The 16,657-nt window shown below is 36.8% G+C and overlaps 1 protein-coding gene across 3 annotated transcripts in view; it reads left to right on the forward strand.

Annotated features, from left to right (window-relative positions):
• The window catches only part of TMEM245 (transmembrane protein 245), an 87,260-nt gene extending 71,912 nt beyond the window's left edge, over window positions 1-15,348 (forward strand). For 2 of the 3 annotated variants that reach the window (XM_055704463.1, XM_055704462.1), the window contains 4 exons: window positions 2,955-3,055; window positions 4,426-4,600; window positions 7,293-7,487; window positions 8,492-15,348. In XM_055704463.1, the coding sequence (XP_055560438.1) occupies window positions 2,955-3,055; window positions 4,426-4,600; window positions 7,293-7,487; window positions 8,492-8,537 (517 nt within the window). In that variant the 3' untranslated portion in view covers window positions 8,538-15,348. Of the gene's footprint in view, window positions 1-2,954; window positions 3,056-4,425; window positions 4,601-7,292; window positions 7,488-8,491 lie in introns of those variants that run through there. The other variant, XR_008731311.1, reaches the window with a different exon arrangement.
• Window positions 15,349-16,657: the final 1,309 nt, after the last annotated feature.

Here is a 16,657-nt window from a genome sequence, read left to right on the forward strand (position 1 = left end):
TTAATTTCAAATGAAGTTGATACTTCAGATACCTGCATCAAGCCTTCCTTGCCCCCTGTATATTGAAGTGTTGTTTTGGGCCATACTTACAAAAGTTGTTAAAATCTTGCTAGTTTTACTGCAGCACAGAAAATATCTTTATGTGGAAAATAAGAAGATACTCAAAGATTTTGAAATATTTTTGACAACTGAGATGTATTTGTGGTGCAGTTCCTGTTTGATTGATAGGAAAAATATTTACTTAAAGATTTAATTACAGCATGTTGAAATCTGGGTTCATATAGATACTACTAAATATTTAGATTTAATATTCTTATGAACTTCTTATGAACTGTTCTGGATGTGTGGGATTCTTTTTCTTTCTGGTTTTGTTTTGGAAGGACCTAGCAAATTGCACTCTAAAAAGTTGAAAAAAACTTTGTGTTGCCAAATAAAGAGTTTCAGAAATTGTGAGATACCTTCTTTATAGTGCAAAGGGGTTTATGTGAGACAGGTCTAAGATTTAAGAGACCAGCAAGGCTGAGGAAGGGTTTAGTGGGAACAAATGTATCTTTAGTGCAACCAGCAGAAATGATGGGGGTTTTTTGTTGTTGTATCCTTATGATCATTGCAGTACAGATAGCACTTCATTTATCCAGCTGCCTAGAGGTTTCCGTTGCCAAAGACCCCGTTGTAATTGTTCGTGTTCTAAGTTCTTGGATTCCAACCACAGATAACTTGCACATATGGATTAAAGTGGTATTTAGCCTGTTTTTGTAAGGCATCTTTAAACAAAACGTTGATAGATTGATTTTCTCCCCCTTTTTATACTTGTTTATACTTGATGGCTGACAGAATCAATCAATTAATAAACAGGTTCTTGTTACAGAAATATTATGTTCCTTTGATATCAGAAAGAAAAGGCATGAATTAAATGTCAGAGAAAATGCAGAAGATTAAAGACTGCGTATCTAAAGTATGAAAACATCTTGAGGTTTTTAATGCAAACTCACATTTAGCATTCTTACTGTGGCTTTTTTTGGGGGGGTCGTCTTGCCTTTTTTTAAAATTATTTATAACTAAAACACAGGTCAGTATTTCGCTCTTCAAAATCTCTAGATTCTACATATTTTGGTCTGTGATTTCCTATTTTAATATTCTAGAAGTTTATCTGAACCGTGAAGTATTCAGGCTATTTTCACTGAGGCCACCATATACTTGTAAATATTCCTTCTTCAAGCACCACGTATTTGGCTGTCAAAGGTTGGATTTATTGTTTCAGGTCATTCTTATACACTTGCTTTTTTCCATATTTTCCCTTCTCCTCCTCTTTTTTTTTTTTTTTTTTTGGGGGGGGTGTGGGGGGGGTATGACTGACAACAGCTTTTCGTAGTTAATCTGTCAAGAGAATCTCGCATTTCAAACAACAGTGTTGGTGTGTGAGGCTTATTATGCAGTTATAACATCCAGTGGGGTTTAAATTAAAATTATCTTTAAATAAGGTAATTTTGATGCAGCAGTCACTTGGGTATCTATGTGTGCTTTTAGGTGGGAAAGGAGGGCAAAAATATGCAAACTGCGCATGGAAGTAACATTGAGTATATTGCCCAAAGAAGCAAAAACTGGGAATCTTGGAATTCTTGCTGTTAGTTTAGAAGATAAGGTTCTACCTAGTAGTCTAATAGCAGAGGAAGTTTATTTTCTAGAAAGTTTTCTTGATTCAACAAAGGAAAGAAAATTTGCTCTTAGTGGCTTTAGTTCCAGAAAGGGCTGTTTTCTGTGCAGACTGTGTTAACTCTTCGAAGTGCAGTGAAAACCTTTCTGCTAATCGTCTGGCTCCATGATTTCTGTTACATGTCTTCCTGTCCTCTCTGCCCTCCTGCCAGAGTTCCCAAAACTGCAAAGGCACAAGCAGCGTAACTAAAAGCATGACATGTAAAATGGGAAGTTAACATCAGCAAGCTTTGCATTTGTCTCTGCTAAGAGGGTGTGCGTGCCACCACTTCTGCAATGATGTAACTGCTAGAACTGTTTGGGGGAGAGGAACTCAGGGATATGTAGATCCAAGCTAAAATAGTGGTTTCAGGAAACTTCATGCCTTTCTCAAATAAGGCTGAGAAACTGGCATAGTAAGATGGCTTCAGAGTATGGTTTTTGTGACTGTAGTCCTAAAGCACAGGTTTTCAGTTCAGTTTTAGGATACTCCACATGTGTAAGTGTGCTGTAAAAATGATACAGCACTTAGCTGCCTGTGTGTCGTCTCATGAAGCTGTGGTCACACTTAAGAGAGAACTTTGTTTTGTGGCCAGCAAGCTGGACATAGATTCAGCAGGATTGAATTAAATTGCCAGATTTCTGTTTGGTTTTTAGTAGTGTAACCTGGTAAGCAACCTAAAACCTGGGAATATAAAGGTATTGAGGCTAAAATCTAGTAATAAATACGAGGTGCTTAATTATTTTCATCGGGAAAGCTGAGTAAGTATGTAGGAAAGTAGGAGTTTAAGCAGTCTAATTTCACTTAGTAGACCAGTGGTTTTAATCTGATGAAAATGAGCAGGTATGTAAGCAGATTAAAAAAAAAAAAAAAAAGAATGAACAGGTAGAATGGGAAAGAGCGAATAAAAAGTAGTTCATACTTAGAATGTTACTGCTTCTCGTAGATAAAATGTTATCTTTATTATAGAGGATATGGTCTGATGCTTGAGCAGTTTCTTTCAAGGAGTTTATCCCTGGAACTCACTACAGCAAAGAACAGTCTGGGGTTTTTGCATCTAAATGCCTTAAATGACAGATGCAATGGATGCTTATCCTTTTCGTAGGGAACAAATGCATAAAGGGTTCAGTGTTACATTTTGAGTTGTGTTATTTGTGGCACTAATGGCTTTGCAGTTTTTAAAAGCAGCTTGTATATATCTTAATAGTTCCCAGAATCCTATTGCCAATAAAATTTAACAGAGTTTCTTTGATTGTTTTAGAGGTGTATTTGATGCTTCCCTCAAAATGGCTGGGTTCTATGGACTCTACACTTGGCTGACTCACACTATATTTGGGATTAACATAGTCTTCATACCATCTGGTAAGAATTTGAACTATGGTAATCTATTTATAGATAATACAACATTATTCATTGTACAAGGGCAGTACAGTAGGATTGAATGTTGCTGATAATATTAGTCTTGAAGTTATTTTTAGAGCATGACTATGGGTCGGGTGGAGAGAAGCCCCTGACTGCTGTCTTACCTCAGAGCCTTGCCTCTTTCTGTTTTCACAACACATCCCCTGCCAGCTATTTTACTTCTGTCTGTTTCTATTCCTGAATGTAATTCTTTTTCCCTTATATTCAGTCCAAGTCTTTCCAGGTTTTAACTTCATTCTGCCTGCCTTGACTTTTGTTTCTTCCATAGTTGGCAAGTGCTGATTTTTCAAGATGTCTAAATGCAGGAAGATGTGGTGTGAAAACGTGTGATAGAGGCATGCTGTCTATTCTCAGTGATGTGGCCGGACTGTATTACCAGCCTCTAGTTTTCTTTTATTTCTTAATCTTAGCTTTGGAAATGTCTGAACAGTTTTTACTGAACAGTCTTCTCTCTTGTTCCTCTTTTCCCCCTCTTCCTCTAAAAATAATATTAATTATAGTAATTTAAAAAATGGTGTACCTTCGTGTACGAGGGAACAAAAGGGGAAGCTATCAAGCAACAAACCCCTATATAATAGAAAATTACTATATTATAAAATGCAGCTACCTTAGAGGCTATTGTTTGTTATGAAGACCTACTTAGAAGGTTATCGGTCGGTTTCTTTCAGCTACATGCAAAATCTTAAAAGTTTTTCCTTGGGGTTAATGACAGCAAAAGAGAGAAAAATATTTTTTTTGTATTACATTCATTCCTCTTGCATTTAGTTAGAATGACAGCAGTGCTGCAACACTTGAGATTACAATGGGTATTTGTATAATCAGAAGGGCATATGCCTGTGTGTATACATCTGCATACAGAAATATGTCATGGATTTGATATTTGCTTAGTTTCTCACAGTACTACCTACTTGCAGTTAACTGCAGGGGATGCCTTAAGTTACAATTAAGACTTTTGCTTGTATGCTTTCTTGCACATAGTTGCTAGTGTTTAGTTATGTGAAAGTTTGAAATGTGCGTGATTGGTAGAACTTTAATTTTTTTATGAATTGGTGCCTCTTTTGGAAGTAGCTCCTTATGACTGGCAGTTAGTGGAGCTTTTATATATGGGGAATAGTGTAATTTTCAGTTTCTTCCTAAACCACAGCTATAAAATGCCAAGAGCCTTATGTGGCACTTCTCCAGTGTCTTATTTACAACAGTTGATAAAGTGGCACTGCCAGTGTGGCAAAAGTGTCAGAATTTAACTACAAATATATTTATGAAATATGTTTCTCTGGTCTTTTTGATACCTCTGCTTCTGTGTGCTCTAGCATTAGCAGCAATCCTTGGAGCAGTGCCGTTTCTGGGGACATACTGGGCAGCCATCCCTGCAGTCCTAGATTTGTGGCTTGTGCAAGGACAGGGATGCAAAGCCATTTTGCTCTTGGTTTTTCACCTCTTGCCGACCTATTTTGTAGATACAGCAATTTATTCAGATATATCAGGGTAAGTACATTGAAGACTTTTCAAAGTTAATATTGTAAAAATGCTTAATGATCATCAACACCTTTAATTAAACTTACTTTCTGAAGCATGCAGAACAGTATCTTCAAGCATAGGAATAGATGAAGTGATACCACCTTTTTAACTGGCCTAAGTGCCTTTACTTTCCCAGGACTCTCTTCTGTAAACTCTGTCACTTCAGAGGTCTTGAACTCACTTTCAAAGTCAGCAAAATCTAATTCTAACAATACTTTTGCTCTTTATCTAATCATTGTCTAAAGCCGTGTAGCATTTTCCTTTACATCACCTAACGCCAGATGATGCTACAGAGCAAACAAGAAATCCATGAGCTGTTTAGGGACCTAAAAATAAATATTTCATTTTTCAGAATGAATTGTGAGAATTTTGAGGATTTTTTTTTTTTAATTCAGCTTTTGTGTTGTGTCACCATACCCCAGTGTAAAAATCTATTGATTATGGATTGATCTTTAAATGTGTTGAGACAGATGAAATTGCAAAACTGGAGGTGGGCTTCTACTGAGACAGTAGCTGTTCTGTCGTGGGAGGTAGGCATAGATTTCTTGAAAAATCTTGCTAGGTATTTTGCTGTCTCTGTTGACTTGAAATGTCTCCTGGTTTTGACTTTGAGACTGTACACAAACGCACTTCAATCTGTGGAGTCAAAGTCAACATTTGCAGTTGTGTATGGAGTGCAACTGAAATGCCCACCGATACTGGCTGCTGCTGAAATACCTAGTGAATCCCTTTATGCAATTCAAGACTAGAAGATAAAGCAGCACTGTTTAACAGAGCTGGCAAAGATATGAACTGTAAAGTCTTGTAAGTGCAAAACAGGTTCACAACCATGTACAACAAAGATAGAAAGCTGGACTCTAGTTGCTGCTTCAGTCTTGATCATCTCTTAAACTGTTTGAATTGAGGACCTGATGGTCCAGACTTAGTTACGTGCTGGTACTAGTTCCTCATTTGTGCAGATTTTTATTACAGTAGAGTTAATGCAGAATAAAGACATGAAATGTTTCAGTTCTGTGTTATTAGAAATTATTATTTTTGTTCACCAAATACAATTACACCGAACAGAGAGAACCTAATGATAATATGCACAATATTATTAATTCTCCTAGGCCATGGCATTAGTTATTTTGCATGAATTAAAGCAAACAGTTGAAGTATAATCAAATGAGGATTTTTTTTTCCAGGAATAAATTGTGGTTAAATTTTAAGCTAGTAGCTATTTCACCAGCCAATAATTGTTCTGCTTACTATAATACATTTTTTGACTGGAGAGGATGCAGGATCTGTCTACTGTCTTCCCCGTAAATAGATCAGTAAGCATGATGCTGTCTTGCAGATTAGATTAAATCTATTTGAAATAGATATAATAGTGTTATGCAGGATTTTCCAGATGCATTATATTTATCCTGTAGCCCTATTTCATCAGGTGATCTGTTGTTTAATGTAGCAAACTAGCCAGAAGAATGTTTGATGCGAATGCTAGAAAAAAAGTATTCAAAGTTTTTAAAGATTTAGAAATTAATCATGTGTCTACTGTTGGAGAAGCAAAACTTCAAGGTCAAGTCTGTCCCCTAAGAAAAACAATCTGGCCCTACCAGTAGGTTAAATTTGATCTAGGTAAGACATGACTGAGGTGTGTATGATGTAAAGTTGCATGGTCTCGTTCCACACACAGTTGTGATGAAGGCAAAGACTGCCAGTGTGGGAGCTGGGTAGAAGTCAAAACCATAGTAGAAACCTGGCAGAAACTGCCAGAGCTCTAAACTGACTACCTGGTATTTTCACTCCATTACACACACAGTTTAGAGCAACTTTCTGAAAATTGGATGCTAGGTTTCAACTGTAGCTTTTCTTAGATAATCCTGTATTACCATCTTTATTTTAGCTATAAAGATTAAGCATGATGAGCAGGTTTTGTGTAAATGCTGTTGATTAAGTTTTGTCTTGTGCACCCAAACTGAAACGTGGAAAAGATAACTGGCATGGCTTACTTGCTGCCATAATAGCTTTCTATCAAAAGCTCCATTGGCCCCAGCTTTCCAGTAAATATTGTTTATAAAAATCTGGTTTTGTTTTTCATCTGAAAACACTAAAAGGTAATGATAGCAAACAGTCTGAGAGGTTGTTTATTAAAAAAAAAAAAAAAGAAGAAATGACTATTTATTTAAAGAATATATGCTTACTGTTCTTTGAAAGATGGGATGCAAGTTGCTGTCATTGTGTAAATTAATGTCTTTGCTCAGTGGTGATCATAGTACATGTTGCGAGTTGTCTTAAAACGTAACAGTTCTTGACCATAAAGCGTGAATAGTCTTTGTAATCAATCATCTCACTGTTTTCAAAATGGAGATGTTTTTGCCATCAGCTTCAGGCATTTTTCAGCAGATGTCTATGAAGTGGCTACCTCATTGTGGATGTTACTAGTGTTATAGGCTACAGTACATTGTTTAATCTGTTGTGCAAATATAGTGCAGAATACAGCTTGGAATATTTGTGCAGTCATTCAGAAAGCAGTTTACAATGTAAATATGGGTTTCTATAGCTAGCTATGTTATTTTCTAGGCTTAATAAAACATTGAGTAATTCGCATTTCATAATTGATAGTGTTGTTTTTTATTGTTCTTAATTTAATTTTATTCTGCTTGTGCCATAATTCCAGAGGTGGTCATCCTTACCTGACAGGTCTTGCAGTCGCTGGTGGAGCATATTACCTGGGACTGGAAGGAGCCATCATAGGACCAATTCTACTTTGTATACTTGTGGTTGCTTCCAACATATATAGTGCCATGTTGGTGAGTCCAACAAATTCAGTGCCCACTCCATCACAAGCAGCATGGCCATTACAGATTTACCGGTAAGTTATAAATGCCTTACATGTATGCATAATGCTTTTACATGGATCAGTGTATATATGCATGCATATGGGGAGTGTGTGTATGAGTTTTATATATGTGCATACACACCTACACACATATTGAAGTATTTGGAGAGGATTCAGCTATCCTATATTCTAGAAATAGAAATTGTGGTAAAGTAAAACACTCCCTGGAACTTGTAAACTTGAAATGTTTCTTTAGTGTTCCGCAGCCTTCTGTAAGAAGGCTGCTTTCGAAAATTCTCTGATATTGTACCATATAATTTATATGTTGCTGTTGTGCTAGGAGGTGACTGACGTCCTTCTTTCTGTGTAAAACTGTTATTCATAGATATTAAGAACAATGAATGCTGACTATTAGATAATAGGCCTGCCTGCAAATATTGCATTTTCTGTGTAACTGTACAATACTGCAAAATATAAATAAACGTACTTGAACTTTACAAATGGGATAACATGGTATGCCATTATCTCATTATAAATTCGATCTTGATTAATCTCTTTATTAAAGTTACCAAACATGGAATATAGAAACGTACATTTAAACTGTACTGTTAAGGAATGCGATGAATAAACTCCTAATTGAATAGTTAATTAGAGCTGGAAATCGTATCATGAAGTTACTAATGACAGTAGCCATTGTAATGTTTCTACTGTCTTGTTAAATTACATAGGTTAGCTCATTATACATATCTCTTTAAGAGGATTCTGTGCTTGTCAGAAATAATCCTTTGCTTCATTCACATGAATAATGCTGTCCTCTTTCACATGGGTAACTTAGGAGAAAAGCTGCTAATTGGACCTGTCTGTAGTCTCTAATTTGTAGAAGTTATGTTCCAAGATTTTCTGTATACGCAATAGATAGACCTTCCTGCAGTACGCACAACAAATCTGTATGTGTGTTTGTTTCCTGTTTAATTTGTAGGAAACTAGGTATTTGTAATCACTGAAGAAATCTGAGTCTTACTTTTCCCACCCTCCAGGTCACCTAGAGAGAGTCCTGAGGAGTTGAAGATGGCTGCAGAGTGATGAAGGTGCTGTGCCGCAGCTACGCGACATGGGAGAATCGCTGTCTTCTGTCTTGAGTTCACAACAGCCATGGCCTTCTGTCCCTTTCCAGCTGCACCTAGGGGCAGCTCACAGGGAAGCATAGCTTGGGTTTTAGGAGAAAACACTTCTCGAACATCTGCTGGCCTTACATTAATGCACACTTTGCCTCTTCAAGAGAGAATGTCTACTTCCCATGGCTTTGCACACTAACAGAGTTCAACTGCCTTGTTGAAGACATTCTGTCTTCATAAATGGAATAGTTAAGAGGACAGGTATATCCACTGGAGTCGCTGTCTTAACTGCTGAAATGAGTAACTTGGCTTTTATTTATTGGGTTATTTGTATTATTAGATTGTAGTATCTTTAAAGAAAGCCAATTCCAAAATATTTATTCTCAATCTGGTGGCAAAAAAGGTGTAAACCACTCATTGTTAAATGAAAATAGAATATAATTATTTGCTGCTCCTCAGACTATTTCTTAGAGGCTTTGACCATCATCCATAACTCTTAATAACACTTAAATATTATAGTTTTATATGCACTGAAATGTAACGTTGTTAGACTGGTATTATATCTTCCTGCAATAAGCAGACACGCGAATTGGTAAATGTGGGGTTTCTTCCTATTGAAATAGGAGGACTTGTTTAAATAGTTTAAATCTTGCCCTCATTTGCAGTGAAATCTAATAATATTTTGCTGTTTATCCACCATCCCAGTGGAGTCATCTTGTCAAATAGATTTCATCAAAAGCCTTAAGTGTCTTCAGGCAGAGGTAATGTATGATTGTCATGTCTAGTTGCAGTAATAGGAAGAAGTTGAATGGGGATTGTTTCATGCTGGTTTTCAAATGCTGTGGCTAAGTTCAGTTAACTTTTCAAACAAATTTAAGTTTATTTCCAAAGAGGAATAGGAGAGAGCATGGATTTTGGTTCAGGTTTTTTTTTTTTTTTTTCCTCTGTAAGCCTCTGGCCAAATATCTTAAGATATATCTTAATGTTTTAAGATAATAATAAACAGAGCTCCTATATTCCTGAAATGGTGTGTTGCCTAGGTCACAGCATCAGACTCCTCTAGTGCTTTTCTTTCGTATGTAAGTTTTTTTTTTTGAAATTGCAGTTTGGTGGCATTTAAGGCCTTTTGTATTGATTGTTGAAACAGTTTGACACAATGGATCTTTATAAATGGTTCCTGTTTATAAATAGGAAGTGGGTTTTTTTGGTAGAAATTTCATAATTGAACACCTTTTCCCCAAATAGGGTGAGGCCCTGGCTACAAAGTAGCAGATGCACATGCTTAACCAAAGAACCGCCTTTCAGTTTCTAGTAACTTCTCTTGCGTTTATTTCAGTTTGATTGATAATGAGTTACACAAAGTACAGGCATCTCTTGCATTTATTGCTGACGATAACACAGTGTTGGAACAAAAATCCTTATCTAGGGATAAAGATATCTGGGATTTGTGTACAAACAGTTTTCAGTAATGTAGATGTTTTGGTCAAGTTGCAAAAGTGCTGATAGATGTGGAAGGCTCCTGTTTTCATGATACTGCATGTATTTTTACATTGTTTCTAAAAATACATTGCGGTGAAAAGTGATCGGAAGGTAATCTGATACTCACTAAGGAAGAAAGTCCTGGCATAGGCTTGCAGTAGCCAGGCTCCTATTAAGACACAAATAGCCTACTCCTCAGATTCTGAAAATCAGCTGCTGCAATTCTACTGGTGAAATGTTACGCTTAAATGGGGGATTTCAGGTATGCTGTTTTTCTACTTGCAAATTTGCAGGTATGTGTTTGGAGGACAGACTCAGGCTTCGTTTCGTGGTTTGACTCGAGTTCATTGAAATACACAAACATCCCACTTACTATTTTAAATTCAGAAAGACCTCCACATCAATTCCAACTAACTGAAGAGGAAGGCTATATTGTTTGAATTAAGTAACTGTCCTGTGTTTTTATTTCCTTGGTTATGGGGCTCATGGAAAATCTTTAATGAAATGCATTTTTATAACTGTTACTGGCTGGAGTAGAGGATGACAAAGAGCCTGAGGCTGTCCCTATGTATTCCTGCAGCATGCTGACCAGCTTGAATGAGACCACTGTGATAGTTGGGAAACTTCTTTGTTATATTACTTTTTTTAGTTCACAGTTTTGCACTGAAATGTTGTGTTCTTATTATAGCTTCTTGCAGACAGCATTTAAAGAAAATTACTGGCAAGAAATACTGATGTTTAATGGATCTCAAGTGTTCCCTTGCTCCTCTTTTCTTACTGGTCAAGACGTTTCTTTTGTCCACCTTTGCTACCCCAGTTATTTCTGAGACTTTCAGATTCCTATGGTACTCAACATAGTCATTTTTGAAAGAGTCATTATAAGGCATTCTTCTGTTTTAAGTTTTCCTTTTCTCCCTCCCGATTCACCCAACCTTCTTTGATCAAAGAAGGGTCTCTGCAGTGAAGATTAAAACTGTATTTCAGACACAGTTACCTTTTGATAATGACAAATCAGTAAAATCAGCTGAAAAAATGTGTTGCTATTTCAAAATCATCCTTTCCCGGTTTGAAGAGAAATAATTTTGTATAGAGAATTCAGATCTGATGTAGTCTTGTTAGTTCACCCTCCTTTGAAACGAGGCTTCATACTGATGCTTCCTTTTTCAAATTCAGCTGAGACTTACCGTGAAGAACCATCCGTAGTACAGTCTTTCTCACTACATTTAGCTGATGGAGCTCATGCTACATGCTGTGCTGTGCCATGCTGGATTGAGGAACCAGTTGTATGGTTCAGCGGTGGTACAGTAACAGTACACTGCCAAAAAGAAAAGAAAAAAAAGAAACAAACCCTCTATAATAGCATATTAGAAAATGAAACAGTCACTGAATTTTGGCATGTTTAAATAAAAAACAACATACAACAAAAGACTACCTTATGAAGAAGCATACCTGGATTATTTAGGGTTTGTCTTTAGTAAGTGTCTAATTGCCAGTAGAAATAGAAGAACTTGTCCTTGCATATTTAACAGCCTTTTCTAAAAGGACAGCCTCTTTAAGAACAGATGAGTTTAAATCAACTTTGTGTTAATGTGAAATTAAAAAAACTGGTTATTTTGACTTCTCATCATTGTAAGCTACCGGTTCCTGGTTGTATTGCTTCATCTGCAAAAGCAGCCAGCAGCATTCAACTATGGCTTTCTTAGAAGAGGCCATCTTTTTCATAATGCTTATAGGCAAGAAATTGATGGCCTTTCGATTTACTGTAAACAGTTATTCTAGGAGCAGGTATTTACTTGTGTTTAGTATGTTTCGTATTCAATTTGAACATAAACAAATTAGATTTCAGAGGGGAATGCTTGTAGTGAACCAAGACAGTGTAGTCTCACAGTGTTGTAAAATACAACTGTGCTGGGTTTTCTCATTCTTTTCTAGCAAATCAGGCTTGCTGCCACTAAGTGTAGTGCCGAAGGGCTAGTGGTGACTGTTTCTTGTGCTGAGTCTTAAGTTAGCCCTTCTTCCCCTTCGTGTAGCTTAGCTCAATGTTGCTGTGCTGTAGCAGCTGTAGCAGAAGTGAATGTGTGCCAGTTTACAGCCCAGCGTATCCTTCAGGTCACTGTAAATACTGGCTTGTTGAATACATAAAGCCACAGGCTGCAATGGGCGAGAATCTGGCAGACGTTCATTTTGCCAGCCTCACTACAATATGGTGATTTTCAACACAGATGCACCGCGACCAGTTGGGAGCAATAATAACTTATTTTGAGACTGCTTAACATTATAGTCATACATACAATATACATTTTTCAGAAATTAAGTTGATACCCACGTATCTAATAACGGAGACAGCAGTCAGCTATTTCTGTGCGTAATGGTATGTATTTGCACGTCATCTAGGGTGCGTTTAGGCTTTCCTGATTTCAAGGACCACGTGGCTTCTCTTCAAGGCTTTGGGAGGAAATTATGTATGTCTTGTCAGTGTTTATTGGATTAGGAATTCCATAATCTGTTTAATTAAATAAAATGAGAAAAAAGCATTGTGTAGGGAAAACTGGATGCTGTCTCCAGTATTATACGTTGTGGATATCATTTGAATAGGTGTATGGCTGCAATGTCAAAACATTTTTTCTCAGAAAACCTGAAAGCACAAAACTGGATAAATTTTTTTCCCCAGTAAAAGCAGCAGCAGAATTGCTATGCTGCTAATCCCTGGTACTGGTGACAGAATACTGCAGTGTGCTGCCTTTCCTATGGACCTGATACAGTAAGCATGGGAAAATACCATTATTCTACTGAGACTCTATAGCTTTGCATCAAGTGGTAGAAGATGCTCCCACAACTGCCTTTAACATTGTGTTTATATTATAATGGTTGAAGTTTGTCACTGCATATAGTGCCACCTTTATGGATACTATCTCTGGAAATGGCTACTGCTTCCTTCCGAAGGTGCTGAAAGCTGTTGGGACTGCAGTTAGTATTCATTATATTTAGTACTTCAGGTGGTATTCTTCTAGAGATGCAGTTGCTTGCAGTTTTACAAGTGAAAATTGATTTTCCAATTAAACAATCTTTACTGAGTGACAGTTGGTATTTCTTAAATCCATGGATGCATCATCTTTACAAACTACATTGGCTTGTATTTCAAAGGGTTTCTTATTATTTTTATTATTTCTTACACTTTCTGGTAAAGCATACTTTGGCAATTTCCTTCTTGTTTCTATTTCTACAAAACTAGAATTGCCTAAAACACTTAAGAAACCTTAGGGAGGCTTGATCTTTAACCTGATACTGTTTGTCACTTTTAGTAAAATACCTTAATGTTTTACTGTAAAATTCTCCGAAATTGCTTATAAATGATAAAACTGCAAATAAAAAAATAAAAATTGCAATGTGGAAAATGAACTTGATATTTTGAAACCAGAAACAATGCCAGAAGTGATGAGCATATTCAGGGATTCAGTGTTGGGTTTGTAAATATGTATGTTGATATGCAGTATTATATAAATATAAACAGCGTCTCTTCTATTAAGGCTTCAGCTGAAATTTTGTCCTATACTACTTTTTTTTAAAAGATAGAAAAGGACAAAATACTGCTTGTATATAGTGAAAACAAGCAGCATTTTCTAGAATTAATGTTTACTGGATAAAGGTTGGGGAAAAGCCAAGCAAATACTGGTAGGGTAACTAGAACTGTGTTGTTGTAGTTAATAGAAAGCTGGGAAAAGCTGTTCTTCCATCTAGTAATACATTGCTAAGAGATTACTGTTCCTGGAAGTATTTGCACATATCTACTAAAGAGCTGCCAAAATTAATAGGTCATGAAATATGTCTTTAGTTCCCCAGTCTCTTAACCCCGTCTGTATCTGACTTAGTAGATGAGACTGTTTCTTCATCCTCTTTTGGGATGTATTCCAGGACCTGAAGGGCATGCTTTGAATGTCCATACTGAAATAGTATGTCCAATTCAGGAAGGAATTACTAACTGGCAAGTAAATGTGTCCTTAATGTGCTCTGCGTATGGATGGACTTGGACAAACGTAATTCATGTTGCATTGAATTAGAGATTATTCGTTGGCTATAACACCATGTGGCAATACCAGAGCTAGGTTTGAGTTAGAAGCAGGGCATATTTGCTTGCTGCAGGATGCATTTGCAAGCTAATAAAGGCAGAGTGAGTGCTCTAGAATCCATGTATATATCTGAAGAATTTTCAGCATTGATGGTTTTAAAGCAAAAATGGTGATTTCTTTTCTTAGCCTCACTTTTTGCCACTAGACTACATCATTGGATGCCAAGAAGACCTAAATTCAAGGTGACTTTTCATGGTACTTGTGTAGATTAAGAGCAGGAGACATCACAGAGCTATAAAGTAGCCACGGAACAGAAGTTCGTTAAGCTTAAGAACTGACATCCAGGCTATGAAGTTGGAAAAACAAAATCCAAATTTTTGGGCCCCTTTCTGCCATTGTCAGCCCAAACCTGAAGCATTTCCAAGAAGTATCAGTAACAACTGTTTTTGTGGTGTTTATAACTTACTGGCTGTGTAGATCAGTGTTTTAAGTTTCCCTCTTCTGTCATCAGTATATTCTGCAAGCATTCAATTTGTTCAGTTACCTTTAAAAACAATTTTTCTATGCTTCAGTGATGGCTAGAAACCAACTTTTTAAACTAATAGTTTGGTGTTTACCTATATATATTTATAAAGTAGTGTTTGATGTTTTGGTCAGAAGACTAGGGAAGCGGGTGTTTTTTTTCCCCTTTGGTAAATTTGACCAAACCAAATCCAAAGAAACTTCTGATGCCGAGTCTTAAGACTGGCTAGACCCTACTCAAAACTAACAGCGGATCTTTTGCATTACAGAGCGCGGGTTGTTCTAAAGCGTGCATTCCTACCCAGAACCTGTGGGGATTTGGAGCAATAACTTCTGTTGTCTGTTGACACAAATTTTATCTGTAAATGTACATGTGATACATCTTCAGAATGGAACTATGTTCAAAAGTAACGTTGCCATAATTGGTTTTGGTACAGTACCTGGTTTTGCATGTATAATACTGAAAATGTAACCCCTGTGTCCATCCATGGCAGAACAAAATGTGTGAGTTAAGACTGAGAAGTATTCATGTAGACTGCAGAGGTATTTAAATAATTTTGATTGTACGCACTAGTCCTCTTCCTAATAAAAACGTTTTTTTGTAGCAGGTTTAAGAAGCTTTTAACTTAATATTGTATTCACACTGCAGTCCTTTGTAAGCACAGAATGGTTAATATATTTTGAAATAAAATGCTGTTAATGTAAAGATAACTGAGTTTGGTTTGAACGATGGGATCTTTGGAATGAGCCACAAAGGCAGAAGAAGTTAATCTGGTGAAATAACAGGTTTGCTGGAGACAAAGTGCAAATATGGTAGTGGACCTGCAGTCCCTGTGTATAACTTATTTCAAAGAGAGAAGCCATACTTCTCATTATTTCTTCACCCTTTCAGCGTGGTAATGAAGTACGTGTGCCTCAGCAGTAACTATGGCTCAGCTGACATCTGGCAACTTGCTGTACTGCCTGCAGTAACACAACCATGTGGCCAGACCCTACAAAAGCTTACATTTGGCAGCCGTAGGTAATTCAGGTTCCTGCTGTTGTGGCTTCCTCTCTGAAATGGAAATGGTTGTTTAGCATCTTAAGCATAATTTTAGATCATTCTAATGACTATAAAGCAGAAGTGATCAAACGCTCCCTGCATGACTGCTCGCACCTTTTAAAGAGGGATGTGGCTGATGTTCCACCTCTCATCCCTCGCACTATTCTGTGACCAGACTCATCACCTTGAACTAATTCATATAGCACGGTCAATCTTAGCCAATATCTCTTTAGTTCTCTGAAGGGATCAAACCTTGTCTAGTTTAGTGCTTACAGGGTGGGGTTTTTTTTAGCAATTGATGCTAGTAATGTAATAATGATATTTTTTTTTTTAACAAAAATTGGGACAGATTTTCCAAGATGCTCAGAATTTCTCTTAAGTTGGAACCAACACAAATGCATCTGTAATCAGGCAGCCCAAAGCACATACAATTCTGTGAGAACTCCTTAACTCTCATTTGTTTTTTCATTTTGGTGGTTATAATGTGCAGATACTTATTTTCTCTTAGGTCAAACAACTGTAGTTCTGTTCAGCACCCATAGCAACTTTATAGCGATGTAGCACCAGTGAAACAGCCTATTTGCTCAGTCTCAACTGTTCCTTCAAAGTCATTCAGGAGGTGCATGCCTGATATCGTTCATTAATATTTTGGGGTGGGAGACTAGAGAATATGAAAATTATCAGGCAGATATAGGCAAAAAAATGTGTTGAAAGACATACGTTGCCGATGTATTTTGAGCGTCACCAGAGATAAAATTTAAAAACTAATTGTTTCATTGTAAGAAGCCATCATCACTTCATCACTGCCAAACTACAAATCTATTCTTTGGAGAATTCAATTGGCTTGTTAATCTACACAAATATTTTCTAGTACAGTATCTTACACGGCAGTAGATTCCCTTAGAGATTAATTTCTCTCTCATGCTGATGCCCCTCCCCAGTTATGCTTGCTGCAATTTGTTTAGCATTTAAAAAAAT

This window comes from Falco cherrug, chromosome 3, assembly GCF_023634085.1.
Source record: "Falco cherrug isolate bFalChe1 chromosome 3, bFalChe1.pri, whole genome shotgun sequence".
NCBI lineage: Eukaryota > Metazoa > Chordata > Aves > Falconiformes > Falconidae > Falco > Falco cherrug.